Source organism: Mizuhopecten yessoensis, unplaced genomic scaffold, assembly GCF_002113885.1.
Source record: "Mizuhopecten yessoensis strain PY_sf001 unplaced genomic scaffold, ASM211388v2 scaffold775, whole genome shotgun sequence".
Lineage (NCBI taxonomy): Eukaryota > Metazoa > Mollusca > Bivalvia > Pectinida > Pectinidae > Mizuhopecten > Mizuhopecten yessoensis.
In genome coordinates, this window is record NW_018403715.1 from 104738 (window position 1) to 122651 (window position 17914).

The following is a 17914-nucleotide window of genomic DNA, read 5'->3' on the forward strand; positions in this document are numbered from 1 at the left end:
ATTTCTTTATTCTGCAATAGAGAAATATTTCTGTACGTAAATTGCATTGCGTAATTATATCATATATCATATAATGATATCGTAATATAACAAGAGACAATGTGTCAATACAACCAGGAACAAAGCTAACATAAGGAAATGCATTGTCTGTTTTGTCACGGTTTATGACACTCTTAGTCTAATTAACTCAGATCGCCACAGGATTTTTGGCCGAAATTCAAACTTATTGTTTGGGGACCGTCTCAAAAATGTTTCAATTAGGCCCAATCACTTAAAATATTGTGATTGATAGGACCAGAAACTATAAAGCCAGTATATACGTCTCTGATTGGGCTTAACGTTGTTCTTCCGGTTATTATCGAGCCTTGGGCATGAAAAAAAACCCAGTAATATTTCTTTATGCCAAATAGTGTTTGAATTCGTCAACGCTTACAGGATAATTGATTAATGTTAAATATTATTATAAAGATCCTATCTATATAAAACTATGTACTATTTAGGTTAGATTGATTTGTGGAAACTGTTATATATTCTGCAAATGCAACACGCTCCTGATGTTGTTGATATATCCGTTATATCATATATCATATAATGATATCGTAATATAACAAGAGACAATGTGTCAATACAACCAGGAACAAAGCTAACATAAGGAAATGCCTTGTCTGTTTTGTCACGGTTTATGACACTCTNCCCCCCCCCCAGATAGGTCTCTGGATCCGCCACTGTTAACGTCTCTGTATTCTCCATGTCCCGTTCTCTGTACGCCATGCCAACCCAGAAGAGTGACATCCCTTGATAAGTTTTGGCGGGAAATGACTAGTTTCCACAGCCGTATCGTACAATAACGGGTGGCCGACTTTCTGGTGTTCCGAACAAAGTGTGTGATACATTTGGTAAGATGTTGGTACACAGGGAGTTACCCGCGGCCATTTTCACATTTTAATACTTTGGAGATCGTTTTTTATGTATAGTCTTACTCAAGTCAGAGACGTATATAACACTGCTATATGTATATGGCTTTATACGTCTCTGCTCAAGTGATCAGAGTTGTCGGTGTTAAGGGCCCCTTTCGCGTATCGGTTTGTCTGTTAAATTAAGCCTGGCGAACCTGCAAAAGTAAAGATTATGCAGGCCTGGCTGCATGTGTTTAGGAGTCGAATACAAAATGTTGACTCAGGGTAATGTTTAATGGTTTATGGGTTTAGGCACGGACTTCGATAACAAATCTAATTCCGTGGTTAAGGAGTCGAAACAAAATGTTGGCTAAATGAGAAGACGCCAAATATATCATACATGTAGGTGTCAACCCCACAAACCTCCAATGAGGGAGATCTCCCTCATTCCACATTTCCAATGAGTGAGAAAGAGTCTGAAACTACTTCATTCAATTTGTCTTAAATCTCTTTTTATGTTTCAAAATAACCTTGCAGTAACTAGGATATCATTTGATCACAGGATGTAGATTTTAGGTTTGTGCGAGTTTGGACTTGAATGAGGGAGTTTTGAGGGAGATTAATTGATAAATTTCGGTCAAAATGAGAGTCTCAAGCCCCCTCTTAACATGCTCCTAATGAGAGAGGGTTGACAGCTATGAAATGTCAAGTACAATAGACTATAAGTCTCTGATACATACGACTTAAAACAAAACATTCTTTTTGTGTGTATTTCTGGTAAGCACCCAATATCTGAGAGTTGTGCAAAACAATATGAGAAAAAAAAATGATATGTGGTTCCAGAAAGCATGCTAGAGCACAGGGTACTAGTCTATGTATATCCTTTCCTTGAAAGAAGTGTTATTTTTATCAATTTTCGTCTAAATTTATCAATGTTTTATTTTGACAAAATTGGTATGCTACTGCATGGTTTACTCAGGCATCCTGGATCATCATGCTCCAGGGATTTCACTTACTTCACTCTCTGGACCCCTGGAATATGTCATAGCAAATTGAAGGCACATGGCTAACTATTTAATTGGTCTCTAACTATTTAATTGGTCTCAGGTGGAAAAATCTTACCAATCGCCAGGCTAATGTCCTTAGAAGATAACAGTTGAGCGACTCTGGACTTCGAAGGCATTCAATGTTACAGTAAAGCGACCACGAGATACTTTTGATGTACATCAAACTAGTCTTCTTGTCTCATCCACAAGAGGCGCACACTAAGCCTTCAATTTTACAGGTAGCAGAGAGCGAAAGAAAGTGAAACCCCCCGAGTATCAAGGATAGGTTTACCTTTGAACTAGAGGTATACATTATCCCTGAATATACATATGTACCGGTACAGTCGTGGCCACCAAGTCAAATGATGTTGTTGCGGAAACTTGTATCTCGGAAATGACGTATTCCCTGTATTGTGTCTTTGCATGCATTCGTCCATGCTGACTGTGGTTTATTTCCGGAGCATATCTCGGCCACTGTTTCATGAATGATTAAATGGCCATCAAACTTTGTATACAAGTACATCGTTGGAAGGTGGTGGGGCACATTCTAAAACTATGTCACTGTGACCTCAATTTGACTTTTGGCCTTGACCTTGACAAATGAAAAAATGGTTTCTGTAGCATATCATGACTGTTGTGTCGTGTATGGACAGCAGAATTTGTATATAAGTACATGTATATTTTTTTCAAGAATATTTTTTTTATTGTGAATTAAGTATATTTTGTTAATATTTCTAAATTTTTATTTTCAGAAACCATGTATGTGTGAGCACTCGCACAGTGGAAACTAAATATACTGTCAAGTGCAGTTTCTGGAAGTGGGGTCGCTGTACCAAATATAAGTAAGTTCTATTCTTGTTTTGCTTTTTTTGGTGGGGGGGTTGGGGGGGGGGGAGGTTATACAATATTATATAACCTGCATAACCTGAAAAAGTGGATCGTGGGGGAACAGCATATGAAAGAACTCATGTAATGAATTTATAGATACCATGTATTTTGGACTGTAAATGCTTTAGACCCAGTTGGTAAATTTCAATTATATAACTAATTTAGCAGAGTGACTTTTCTTACAACTGTTAATTATAAATAAATTATAAAGAATATGCTTCTTTACTTGCAGAGATAAAACGCTCTACAACTACTTCTGCTGTAGCGGATACCAGAACTGGGTTGACGATTTAACCGTCTGTAACCACGGTAAGCACAAACATGTTTACATAAGTAACAGGACAAGTATATATTGTAATTCCAACAGGGTTCAAACCAGCGACCCCTGTGTCCCGGCCCATCGCTCTACTGACTGAGCTAAGGGGACATTCCTTTTAACACAAAGCTAGAAGGTGACCATAATCCTATTTACAGTCAAAATCAACTGTATATACTGTGAAATCAGATATTTTTGTGGGGCCCAAATCTCCTGGTTTCCCAACAAAACATCATTTTGTGAGTAAATGAATTTGTGGGATAACAAGTAACCACTCAAATGCTTTATATCAAAGTTCTAGTTACTTGCATTTGGTGGGCCTATACATTTGGTGGGCCTATGCATTTGTTGGACCCATATATTTGGTGGACCTATAACATTTGGTGGGCCTATACATTTGGTGGACCTATACATTTGGTGGGCCTATACATTTGGTGGGCTTATACATTTGGTGGGCCTATACATTTGGTGGACCTATAACATTTGGTGGGCCTATACATTTGGTGGGCCTATACATTTGGTGGACTTATACATTTGGTGAACCTATACATTTGGTGGACCTATACATTTGGTGGGCCTATACATTTGGTGGGCCTATACATTTGGTGGACCTATACATTTGGTGGACCTACATGTATAACATATGGTGGGCCTATACATTTGGTGGGCCTATACATTTGGTGGACTTATACATTTGGTGAACCTATACATTTGGTGGACCTATAACATTTGGTGGGCCTTTACATTTGGTGGTGGGCCTATACATTTGTTGGACCTATACATTTGGTGGACCTATACATTTGGTGGACCTATACATTTGGTGGTGGGCCTTTACATTTGGTGGGCCTATACATTTGGTGGACCTATACATTTGGTGGTGGGCCTATAGATTTGGTGGTGGGCCTATACATTTGGTGGACCTATACATTTGGTGGACCTATACATTTGGTGGGCCTATACATTTGGTGGTGGGCCTATACATTTGGTGGTGGGCCTATACATTTGTGGATGAAGGTTACCCATGATTTATAACAGGAAGGGAGTGGTATACTTCCACAGAGAATCAAACCAATGACTTTCAGGTTCAGACCCGGTTACTCTACTTACTGAGGCCTCTAGCACAAAGCTAGAAAATATTTCTGCAGTTCTTCATAACTCATTCACCTCTGAAGACACATTTGAACTCTTCCAGTTCAAAGGTTGGAATAGTTCATTATGAAATTTTAGGGGTGAATGAGTAAAATATATCCTGCAATCCTTGGGAGTGCTACAGATTATCCTGAAGTCCTAATACAATTTCCTGTAGTTTATCAAAAGCAATTTGAAAAATTCATAATTAAGTTCATTCTGATTTCTGTATCTTGCAGGATCTTTTTCGTCTTTTAAAAATAAAAATTAAAAAAATACGCCTTGATAAAGACACTTGTAGTATTTTTGATGCCCTAATTTTGTATCTCTTTAAAGTGATTTTAAGAGCAAGAGCAAAATATTCATATCAACGATGCTTATAAATTTCCTGGAAATAAGTCTGTATACTATGATTATAAGCAGTGAACTTTCGGGCCAATATCCCCTAGATGATTTCAGCTGTTATCTCTTGCAATTTTTCTTTTCTATACAAAATAATTTTACTAGTCTAATGCCATGTCTTTCAATTTCCTTACAATGATTCAATGTAGCACCTAATGATGTTTGGCTATTTTAGTCTAATAGTGCTAATTGATATACAAACCAATTATGTTGTATTTTTCCACAGCCATTTGTAACAGGCGTATCAATCCTGAGGGCGACGGGGCATGTACCCAGTATTACAGCAACGACTACATCCAATACAGGTCTGGTTCGACACAAAGACATAGCGGGGGTAGTTGCAATGCTCCCGAACAATGTTCCAACTGTAACGACGGATTCTATGCAAATGGGGGCATGTGTGAAAGTAAGTAGTTTTTTCATAAAGGCTGATTGTTTCTCCCATGCACCTCCATTAATCCAGCCTCCACATATCTGGTGGGGTCACGTGTAGGGTCTTTTATAATTAGCTATAGTTGTTTGACACTACTTTCGTAGATTTGCAAAAAGATTTCGTCATTTTGTTGGGGTTGTTGTTTTGAGGTAACAGAACCAGTCTGCAGGTTCACAATTGGATATGGACTAATATCAATGGAATGACTAGATCTACCTAGTGATGCTTACATTTTATTTTTTGGGTAGGTGGTTAAGGGTTCATATTATCATATACTGTTTTATATCCATTTTTAACAAATGACAGCAAGAAATCATAATGTTTTTAATTGATGACTAGTATGGTATGTACAAAGCGTAGCCGAATCGACATCGATTTGTGGACAAGTCACATAGAACCACTTACTGGTTGTGTTACCAGAATCTTTTCATAATCCATTCTTACCAACCTGAAGAAAATGTTTACAAATAAAGAAATGATCATGTTTTATTTAATGCTTAGAAATACAAATACCAAAAATCAACGGCAACCCATGTTTCATGTTTTCAGTCATATGTACATGTATATATCTAACACAGAAAAAAGAAAAAAAAAAAATGACTTACTTTCCAGTTCTGAAACAGGTAATCGATTTAGATTGTAAGTCTGTTTTTTACATAGATTTACATAGATTACAAGATGTATCAAGTAAGTTTTTTTTAGCTTTTTGTTGTTGAGCCTAACCAAAGATGATGATTCGCATGTGAAAATGTTGGTTACAAAAAAAAAAGTAACAATCAATTTAATCATATTGTTCTACCAAGTTACATTTTGTATCATTTTTGCAAAAAATCTGCAACATTCTTTACATTAGTTATGGACGCGTCCTCGATATCCAGGGGTTACACTCACTTTCGCTCTCTGCATCCCTGGAATATGTCATAGCAAAATTGAAGGCAAGCAGCTAGCTTTTTGATTGGTGTCGGGTAAAAAATCCTCAGGACCAATTACTAGGCTTATACTTGTCCTTTAAAGATTACAGAAGAGCGATGCCCAACTTCAAACCCAGTAAGCTTTACCATTACAGGACCGCGAGATTCTTTTGATGTACATCAAAGGATCAAACTAGTCTTCTCTCTCATCCATAACGTGCTGCACACTGAGCCTTCATTTTTGCTATGACATATTCCAGGGGTGCAGAGATCGAAAGTGAGCGTAACCCCTATATATCGAGGATGTTATGGACTGTGTATAATGCAACAGGTCACAATGAACACATCCTCGATTCTCCAGGAGTTCGGCTCTCGGGTAAAAAAACACCTGACCAATGGCTAGATTACAAAGGAGTGACAACCTACTTCAAAGCCAGTGTTTTGTAACGTTACACGACCGTTACACGACCATACTGTACTGTACATCAAAGGATTGAACTAGTATTCTGGTCTCATCCACAAGGTGGTGCACACTGAGCCTTCAATTTTACTATGACATATTCCGGGGTGCAGAGAGCCTTAGTGAGCGTAACCCCTGGAGTATCGAGGATGATTCCAGGGGTGCAGAGAGCATTAGTGAGCGTAACCCCTGGAGTATTTAGGATGATTCCAGGGGTGCAGAGAGCGTTAGTGAGCTTAACCCCTGGAGTATTGAGGATGATTTCAGGGGTGCAGAGAGCGTTAGTGAGCGTAACCCCTGGAGTATTGAGGATGATTTTAGGGGTGCAGAGAGCGTTAGTGAGCTTAACCCCTGGAGAATTGAGGATGATTTTAGGGGTGCAGAGAGCGTTAGTGAGCATAACCCCTGGAGTATTGAGGATGATTCCAGGAGTGCAGAGAGCGTTAGTGACCATAACCCCTGGAGTATTGAGGAAGATTTCAGGGGTGCAGAGAGCGTTAGTGAGCCGAACCCCTGGAGTATCGAGGATGATTCCAGGGTAGCAGAGAGCATTAGTGAGCTTAACCCCTGGAGTATTGGGGATGATTTCAGGGGTGCAGAGAGCGTTAGTGAGCATAACCCCTGGAGTATTGAGGATGATTTTAGGGGGGCAGAGAGCGTTAGTGAGCGTAACCCCTGGAGTATCGAGGATGATTCAAGGGGTGCAGAGAGCATTAGTGACCATAACCCCTGAAGTATCGAGGATGATTCCAGGGGTGCAGAGAGCGTTAGTGACCATAACCCCTGGAGTATTGAGGATGATTCCAGGAGTGCAGAGAGCGTTAGTGACCATAACCCCTGGAGAATTGAGGATGATTTTAGGGGTGCAGAGAGCGGTAGTGAGCGTAACCCCTGGAGTATCGAGGATAATTCAAGGGGTGCAGAGAGCATTAGTGACCATAGCCCCTGAAGTATCGAGGATGATTCCAGGGGTGCAGAGAGCATTAGTGAGCGTAACCCCTGGAGTATTGAGGATGATTTTAGGGGTGCAGAGAGCGGTAGTGAGCGTAACCCCTGGAGTATCGAGGATGTTTCCAGGAGTGCAGAGAGCGTTAGTGACCATAACCCCTGGAGGATTGAGGATGATTTCAGGGGTGCAGAGAGCGATAGTGAGCGTAACCCCTGGAGTATTGAGGATGATTCCAGGAGTGCAGAGAGCGTTAGTGACCATAACCCCTGAAGTATCGAGGATGATTCCAGGAGTGCAGAGAGCGTTAGTGAGCGTAACCCCTGGGGTATCGAGGAAGATTCCAGGGGTGCAGAGAGCGTTAGTGACCATACCCCCTGGAGTATTGAGGATGATTTCAGGGGTGCGGAGAGCGTTAGTGAGCGTAACCCCTGGGGTATCGAGGAAGATTCCAGGGGTGCAGAGAGCGTTAGTGACCTTAACCCCTGGAGTATTGAGGATGATTCCAGGGGTGCAGAGAGCATTAGTGAGCGTAACCCCTGGAGCATTGAGGATGATTCCAGGGGTGCAGAGAGCGTTAGTGACCTTAACCCCTGGAGTATTGAGGATGATTCCAGGGGTGCAGAGAGCGTTAGTGAGCTTAACCCATGGAGTATTGAGGATGATTTCAGGGGTGCAGAGAGCTTTAGTGAGCGTAACCCCTGGAGTATTGAGGATGATTCCAGGAGTGCAGAGAGCTTTAGTGAGCGTAACCCCTGGGGTATTGAGGATGATTCCAGGGGTGCAGAGAGCGGTGGGGAGCGTAACCCCTGGATTATTGAGGATGATTTCAGGGGTGCAGAGAGCGTTAGTGAGCGTAACCCCTGGGGTATCGAGGATGGTTCCAGGGGTGCAGAGAGCATTAGTGAGCGTAACCCCTGGAGTATTGAGGATGATTCCAGGGGTGCAGAGAGCGTTGGTGAGCGTAACCCCTGGATTATTGAGGATGATTTCAGGGGTGCAGAGAGCGTTGGTGAGCATAACCCCTGTAGTATTGAGGATGATTTCAGGGGTGCAGAGAGCGTTGGTGAGCGTAACCCCTTGAGTATTGAGGATGCAATGAATATAATGAAAGGTTGTGAAAGAGGCCAGGAGCAAAATATCTGTTTGAGTTATGAGAGCTATAGACATTTCAGTTCAACAGGTTTGTGTCAAATTAACTGTAGATTTAACAGAAAAATGGTTTAGATGGGGCAACTTTTTCAAGTTCAAAGATTGATATTGGACTTTGAGTTTGACTGAAGTTGAATTTTACTGCCAATAAGTGTAGATTTAACTCATTCACCCCTGAAATTTCACAATGAACTATTCCAAGCTTCTAATTGGAAGAGTTCAAATGTGTTTTCAGGTGTGAATTAGTTAAATAATTTCAATCCTTGAAAGATTTATTTTAGGGGGTGGGGATAGTTGTATAATATATTCAGTAAGTTGAAATGATGCATGATATATATGATGCTTATTTTGTGTCCAGTTTGTCCAAAGATAGACCGCTGCCTGCACAGGAAGTGCACTTCTCCCTCGGACAACCATTGTGCCTACTGTGATGGGGCGATAAGGGAGGAGCAGTACTGGCGGGCTTACACCTCCGCCACCGACAACCAGAAAAGCTGTAAACGTGCGTTACATTTATTATTTTTTACAAGATATAATTGTTAATTTTGCTTTCAAAATGGATGATTTTTGTTCTTGTTCAACAGATCATTCAATATGTTTCGATGTAAAATGTTATTTTCATGTGAGATTAAATTCAAGTATATTTAATAACTTTTGTTATAATATCTCAAGTGCAGTTAGATATTCTGCTTTTAATAACGGTAATATAAAACATCATCATTGTTAAAGTGAGAAAAATAATTATATTTAAAAATGTAATGAACATTTTTAATCTTTAGTATCCCCCAGGCAGACATGCAGATACCAGAATATTCCTTTTAAATATCAAAATGTATATCTAAATGAAAAAAGAAAAAAAGCGGAAACTAATTCATACACTGTAGGTCAACATCCAATTTTGTTGGTAATTCTTCCCCTATTTACTTATACTGAAACAGCATCAAAGCTGAGCGGGTTGAGGACGGTGTCACACTTGCAGTACATTTGTTGTGCTGTAGTTGAGCTCCACCTACCATGCACTGTGAAATCACTAATTTTCGTGGGTTTTTTAATTTAATTGATTTCGTGGGAAATCTTCATCCACAAATTGAAAGGTCCACAAAGTAATCACAAGTTTGATATAAAGCAATTCTCTGTTTGAGTGGGTAATCGTTATCCATGAATTCATATACCAAGGAAATGGTGTTTTGTCGGAAAAAAACACGAAATTTTGGCACAATGAAAATATCTGATTTCACAGTAATCTTGTTGAGAAGTTTGTTTACCGTTTGTTTACCATTATCGTTGTATGTTGACAGAGGCGTGTTCATGGAGATCAGACAGCACGCGCTGCTACCCTGGAAAGTGTTCTGCGGAGACATCAGCTAGTTGTGTATGCATGCAGGGTTTCACTGGCCACCACTGTGACGAGAGTAAGTCTCTGATCAAGTTCTTCTTCCAACACATTAGTGCTGGATCCTTCTTGATAATTTTGCACATGTTGTTCATGGTAGAGGTTGTCTGGTTGGTTTTGTTAGTAATACAACTTTTGCGATTAAAAAGAAGCTATATCAGATTTATTTAATGAGAACAATGCTACCATGGAATAATATCTGCTTTTTCAAAAATCAGTGCAATCTTTCAAAATTATAAACTATTTTGTTAATGAAGAATTCAGATTGGGAGCGAGACAAAGAGACCTTTATGTCTTTGATGGGTTGGGAATGGGGTCAAGATATTGGTGAATTTCTATGGCTCTGTACCAAGCTTTCTGAAAGATGAGACTGGACAAGGCATCACATGACTGGTCAAGGTTGTGGCAACCAATCAACTTCTAAACTTTATATAGATCAAAACATGTCATAATACTTGGCCACATATTCTAGTTAAGAAAAAAAAAAGGACCAAAAATTTAGACATATACAAAATGTAACCATGGTTACAGCTCTTACGCAACACAGGATATAGAGTCGTATGTAGGGTATTTATTATTTTCAATATGAATTAATTTCAATTACTTAATTTCAAGTCATTTAGCCCCGTGTATGTTTTCCAGTAATTGATGCTCCATCCGTCAGTGACCAGCAAGCAGTCCTCAAAGACTTGAATGGTAGGACAGTGGAAAACCCTACCGATCTCAGTGGTACCTATTCTGACCCGATGCCCACCGTGTGGACCAATAATGGGTTAATCAACAGGGTCAGTGCATACTTTACCGGTGTGTTCAAGGTTGATGTCCCTGTGGCCGACTTGCCTCCTACTCCATCCAGTGATGGGACCACCCATTATGTCACAGACTTTCAGTATGGTATCATTGGTGGCGAGATCAAGTTTACCTTGTACAGAGGTAAGTTGAACAGAGAACAGGTGCTCTCCTAAAACTGACCAATCAGGACATTGGTCAGGAGCAGTTAAAGCTATATAATTATAGAGATATGGTAAAATTGACCAAATGCAAGTAAATTGTATAAAAAATAGACAATTGAAAATTAGAGACGGGTACTACATTTTTAGCTCACCTGGTCTGAAGGAGCATCCTTTGATAAAAGGGACTCAATTTCGTATAAACTTGAGGTTTCTCTTGTGAAACCAATTTCTATTATAAATACTTACCACAGTCATTATAATGCATATTCCAACCTTACTTGGCTCTTTACATACGTAAATAAAGAATTTTTCCCCCCATGGGGAACCCCTGGGAAACCCACCAATCAGACGGCAGTATTCACGCACGTGATTTAAGACACGAAGCCATGCTTCCCACTTCATAATTCCAAAGCCCAAAAAAGTGAGAGCCAAGGAGACAAGGGGAGGCTGGGAGGGAACTCACCTAATGACTGTGGTAAGTATTTATAATAGAAATTGGTTTCACAAGAGAAACCTCAATTCTATTTCAAAATACGTTACCACAGTCATTATAATGCGAATTCGACTTACCGCAGTGGTGTCTCCGTGGAGCGATGAAGGGTTCCAACAATAGGACCCATACCCCCGGAGGAAAAATTCAAAATACCCTTTCCTTTTGTGACACAAAGCCTGATTACGACCAGCGTTCCGGATCACGCGGAGAAGACATAATNCGTGGCGAACAGATCCACATGGGGTCTGTCCCAAACCAGGCAAAGAGACCGGAACACCGAACGCTTGAGGGTCCATTCGGTGAGAACCGGGCTCCGAGACCGAGACAGAGTGTCGGCCAGAACATTCAGACGACCTGGAAGGTGCCTCACCGTGAGATCGAGACTGATCTCCTGACACAGCAACAGGACCTGGGTGGATAAAGCACACAGAGCCGGGGAACGGGTGCCCCCCTGGCGCTGCAGATAAGCCACCACAGTGGAGTTGTCTGTAGCCAGACAAATGGCCTTGCCCTGCAGGGAGGGTCGAAGACCCCGAAGGGCCAACAGAACAGCACGCATTTCCAGAACATTGATGTGTTCTGAAAGCTGTTCCCCTGACCACACCCCCGCCGACGTCTGACCGGAAAGGTATGCACCCCAACCGGTCATGGACGCGTCGGTGTAAAGGGTCATAGCAGGAGATGCCCGAACCAGAGGAACTCCTGCCAAGACATTGCTCTTGAGAGTCCACCAACGAGCTGATTCCTTCACCGACTCCGGCAGAGGAATGTACACATCCCACTGTCGAGACGCCGGAGACCAAACTGACAGAAGGAACAGCTGGAGCGGACGGATGTGAAGCCGACCCAAGGGAACCACATCCGCCAATGAATTCAGGTAACCGAGGAACCGAAGGAACCATCGGACCTGAATTCGCTCCACACCGACCAGAACGGAGACCAACAGAGAGGCCTTCTCGAACTTGGACACTGGTGGAAGGACAAACCCCAGATCGGTTCTGAACCGATAACCGAGGAAAACAAAATCTTGAGAGGGGAGAACCTCCGACTTCTCCCTGGAAGGGATGAACCCTAGGCGGCACAGAACGCCCAGAACCGACCTCGTGCTCCGGGACAGGATAACTGGATCCACTTGGAGCAACAGGGAGTCGTCGAAGTAGATGTGTGCATCTACCCCGAGACTGTGGAGGTGCCCCACTACTACCTGCAACAACTTGGTGAAAACCAAGGGGGCCGTAGTGAGGCCGAAGGGCATAGCGCGAAACTGGTAAACCTTCTGCTCGAAAGTGAACCTGAGGAACTTCCTGGCCGACCTCCTGACCGGGATGTGAAAGTAAGCATCCTTCAGATCGATGGACGTAGCCCACATCCCTGGACGCACTGACGCAATGATGCGCCGTGGCGTTTCCATCTGGAAGTGCGGGGAATCGACATACGTGTTGAACGTACTGAGGTCGATAATAGGCCTCCAGGCACCGGACTTCTTCTTCACGAGGAAGACCCGGGAGTAAAACCCTGGAGACCACTGGTCCCGTGAAAGTTCTTCGATCGCGCCCTTCGCGATCATGGCTTGAACCTCTGACCTGAGAGCCTCCACCTTTCCCGGATCGGAAGGAGAAGGGAAAAAGATAGGCTCTCGCGCCAGAGGTGGATCCCGAAGAAGCGGGATGCAGAGACCCTTGGACACAACCCCTAGGGCCCAACTGTCTGAAGTGATTTCTTTCCACTGAGGAACGAAATGGGACAGCCGACCGCCTACTGGCAAGTCCGGAAGGGGCCAATCTAGCCCTTCCCAAACCACCTCGGCGGAGCCTCCCGCGCCCAAGGACGTGGGAGCGGCCACAGACAGTGGACAAGGAGTTTGCAAGGGCAAGGAAGAGTCAGGAACCCTTCCTACCTCTGGAAACTTTGCCTTTGCCTCGACCCCTATGGGAACCCCTACCGCGGAAGGAAGATTTCCGACGTTCTGCCGGAGCGGAAGTCGGAGGGGCAGACTGCTGCTGAAAAGCAGTCGTCTTTGCCCTCTTCCTCCTACGCCTGGAGGAGCCAGAAGCCTGCCTCTTCCTGCTAGCGCCCTTGCCTGCGGAATTGTGGCGTGCATCCTCAGATGCAAACGGGTCCAACCTCATCTCAGATTGCACTGAGGGAAGGACCCCGCCAAACAAATCCTCGCCAGTCAAGGGAGCCTCCAAAAGGGTAGCCCGATAGGAATCGCCGACTGGCAGTCCAGAAAGGACCGACAACCGGCGGGCAACAACAAGGTGTGACATGGCAGCCGACAGTAAGGCCATCGCATCAAGATGTGCCTTGCAAATTGCCTGGCTGAGGCGCTCCATCAGTCCAACCTTGCGTATAAACAGCGAGTGTGGCCCACCTAGGGACAAAAGGGAGGGGCCAAATAGGGGAAACATAGCAAATTCTTCAAATACCTTCTTCTTCTATATGAACAACAGGATTTTGTCCAAATTTGGTATGAAGCATCATTGGGTGAAGGGGAACCAATTTTGTTTAAACGGTGTGTCTAACCCCCTGGAGGCAGAGAGGCGGGGCCCAATAGGGGAAATAGAGGTAAAACCTTTAAAATCTTTCTTTTACCATAGGGATTTAGGGATTTTTTCCTAATTTAGTCTGGAGCATCCTTGGGCCAAGGGGACTCAATTTTGTATATGCAGTGGGTGTGGTCTCCCAGGGGACAGAAGGGCGGGGGCCAATAGGAGAAATAGAGGTAAAACCTTTTAAATCCTTCTTCGACCATCGAGATTAAGGGATTTTTTCCATATTTAGTCTGGAGCATCCTTGGACCAAGGTGTCTCAATTTTGTATAATTGGTGGGTATGACCCCCGCAGGGGCATAGGGGTGGGGCTCTGTTTGAAGTTTGTTCTCGCTATATCTCGAGTACTGGATGGATCTTTCTGAAATTTCATATGTACTTACAGCACCTACCATGGAGTGCTATATCTTTACTTCATACCAATTATTTAAAACATATTCAGGTGAGCTCTTGTTCACTTAAGTTTTCAATGTATTAGATCTTCAAATGCATAGTAACTCGTTAGAATTCCAGGTGCATAGTAACTCTTGTTACTCAGGTTCTAAGTTCAGTTGGCATTTATAGTCGGTATGAATGCCAACTAGAATGTGACAAAAAGCATTTCGATGATTAAGTACATGTTGAACTGTCTGCTCAGTTTATCTGTTTTGAAGTAATATCCCAAGACAATGGTCACATAACACAGGGGATAAGATTACGAAATTCTTTTCTAAAAATTTGATGAGTATTTTTGGCTCTAAACTACTTGCCACCAAAACAGGGTATCCACAAAACCACATACTGCTTTCATTGAAAATGTGCCTGAAATCACAGAAACCAGGGTCGCATTTGCGTATCCTGGTTGACACAGTTTAGGTGACGCAGAAACATTCCACAATAAACAAAAGCACTTGGACCAAACTGTAGGCAGAATTTAAATAATGTACAGTTTCGGAGAATAAAAATAGCAAGTTCAGGTTCAACTGTTTCAACTGGTTGTACCAGATACGCAACAGGGGCCTAATTTGTGTATATTGAGTTACCAAGTGCTAAAGATCCCTCAAGATGGTCTCCTAGGACAGATCATCAGATCCATTTGTGACTGTATTATATTTGTCTGTGTGAACATTTCTGTAGGTTCAACAACAGTTTGGCCGTATTACACCAGAAAGTGCCAGGGATCCGACATGAATCCAACAACAGCAGCCTACACGTGTTCTAAGGATATCACGTTCAGTGCATGGAGCGACTTCAGGCATAATGATAAGTACGATAATCCTTCTGTGGCAGATTTTAATTGTACATAGGATTACGATCGCCTTCTAGTTTCTTCAGCTAGAGGGAATTTCCCTTTAGCTCAGTGGTAGAGCGTCGGACTAGAAACCTAGGAATGGCAGGTTCGATCCCCGGTGGAAACGCACTTTTGTCTTTCCTGTTACACTTCATTTATGGGTAAAAGTGTGTGTTTTTACCCCATTCAAGTGAAGGACATATATAGTTTGTCTTGTGTGTCTGTTACAGTTTCCATTTAGCATGTTTAGCACTATATAATGTGACAGCCCTTATATGCATGGTATGTAGTTACATAACAAGAAGTTGTTTTGTTGCATTTCAAAATAAGAACACAATGACCTCTATTTAACCTTTGACCTTGATCTGAAAGACACTCTGATTTCCATGCCATATCTTGCTCAATGATTCATATAGGGAGTTCATACTTGGTATGTTTGTATATCGTGGTTTAGCGGTGTGCCATGTACCACTATGGGGTCACCTTAGCCTCTATAGTTTCATTTGTGGGGTAAAGGCGTCCACAAATCCCCTTGCTTTAAGTTAAATCTAGTTAAAGACACACAAAACCTTACATCTGTCCATTGCTGATAAACATCCAATTGGTATAGTATCATTGGAATTTAAGGACTAAAGATGCATTATACCTGGATATTGTTTACACAAAGAATGCTTGAAAAACAATTTGCATTTAATGCAGGTAGCGTTATTGTTTCAGATTGTATTTTGATATGTCAGTCAAAAATGGAGGGTACGTGAGAATCGTCCATAGAGAAAATCGTTATGCCCAAACCTTGTTCAAGTTGAAAGGGAAGACCCACTCGCGCCGATTCATGTACCACTTTGACATGGAGCTGCCGTATCATGCCTGTGCCGCGAGTGGGGGCACTTCCTGTGGTCAGGCAGTCACGGCACCCGACCTTACTGATAATGTGAGTATAATGTTACTAATGAGTCACCACTTGCTCCCTCACCACTCCCCACTCCCCACCTCACCATTATGTAACTTAATACTCCCTTTTAAAGTCAGTATACAAGACACTTTCATGTTCAGTGGTGTAATACATGTATAGGGAAATTCCACCTGAGGAATTTTCTATTATAATATTAAATAAGTTATTTTAGTTTCCGATTTTATCCACATCAGTAGATTCCCAATCCCCTATCTGAATTAATTTTCCCAATTTCCTGACGTAACATCATTGTTGCCCCATTGTATTGTCAAATATGTGAAATTTTGTTGAAGGTGGAAATTTCTTACCTCACTTTCTTGCCCTGGACAGTTTTACAAAGAAAATAGAGTCATTGCTCTAGAGTCGTGCCTCGCCACAAACATCAGTAAAACTGCTGACACTTTATAGATTTCCTGAAATAATATTTTCATGCTTTTGCAGCCATCAATCAGCTTCAGCTGGGACGGATGGGCAGACGATCTGTCGGGCCTCGGCAAATACGAGTATGAAGTTTACTTTACAAGGAATATTGCGGGACAATTGACGGAAGATTCCCTCCTTCCTGGCATGCCCGTTGTCATGCCAGCCACCCAGAGCTCGGTACGCTGGCTTTTTGGTCAAAAAGGATGATAAATGATATGTCGGGCAAATTTTCACTTAATGGTAGTTGTTTTGCATACTGTTAGGTTCCATCATTATTATTAGTGAGCAAATTCTTTGGTGAAAAATAAATGAAAAATGAAGAAATTATCTTACCAGGTAAGTTAGATTATTAAGAAAAGTTTACTAGCTTCAAAAGTGTTTTTTAAGCAGTAACACTGTTAGGCAACCCTTAAATCTTGATAAAAAGCCTAATTTGAAAATAGGCCGGACTTGAAAGTAAGCCCTGGATTCCTTGCAGTGAAACATCTAAATAAGAAGCCGTCTTTGAAAATAGGCCGCCCTTGGATATGTGTATTCAATCAAGGTTAGGAGCCATGTGGGTCGACTGAACCCTTTCACCCCTCTGTAACTTTAGTAGACTCTACCATGCATTGATCTGGACGAGTCCATTTCGGGCTATAGTGGTGAAAGAGTTAACAAGTTTTACTGGTATTCATCATTTCAAATGCAACAATTAGATGAAAGAAAAGTATCAATTTAATTTCATTAAAAATGATTAGCTTGTGAATCCTTACAAAAATGAAAATACGGTCAAGATTTTTAGGTCACCTGAGACAAAGTCTCAAATGACCTATTGCGATCGCCTTTTGTCCGTCGTCGTCCGTCGTGCGTCCGTAAACAACTTACATTTTCGACTTCTTCTCCAAAACCCCTGAACCAATTTCAATGAAATGTTTGCAGAAACCTTCCATGGCCAAAGGTCATCTAAAATTGTGAATTATATGGTCCCCAGCCCCAAGGGGCCTGATGGGTGGGGCCAAAAAGGGTCGAATTGACTGAAATTTCAAAAATCTTCTTCTCAAGACCCAGATATGCTAGAATCAAATACTCTTTATAGATGGAAGGGTCTTGAGGTGCTTTACCAAATTTGTGAATTTCATAACCCTGGGGTCTCACGTTTCCCCCTGGAGAGGGGGTAAACTTTACTATAGTTTATAGGGAAATCACATTTTGGACCAACATTTGTTTAATTTCCATTGGAAGTAATTCAATTTGGGTTAGCATTATCAGTATTGGATAGCAGTTTGATGGTATGCACATATCAGCCCTGACTGACCCC

General features: G+C 42.1%; 1 protein-coding gene across 1 annotated transcript in view; it reads left to right on the forward strand.

Moving 5' to 3' along the window:
- LOC110452658 overlaps positions 1-17914 on the forward strand; it is a 99056-nt gene that overhangs the window by 27945 nt on the left and 53197 nt on the right. The window contains exons 2-10 of the mRNA XM_021501310.1: positions 2695-2784; positions 3063-3139; positions 4903-5082; positions 8937-9080; positions 9877-9990; positions 10614-10904; positions 15086-15215; positions 15957-16170; positions 16633-16791. Coding sequence (XP_021356985.1) covers positions 2695-2784; positions 3063-3139; positions 4903-5082; positions 8937-9080; positions 9877-9990; positions 10614-10904; positions 15086-15215; positions 15957-16170; positions 16633-16791 — 1399 coding nt within the window. The remainder of the gene's footprint in view (positions 1-2694; positions 2785-3062; positions 3140-4902; positions 5083-8936; positions 9081-9876; positions 9991-10613; positions 10905-15085; positions 15216-15956; positions 16171-16632; positions 16792-17914) is intronic.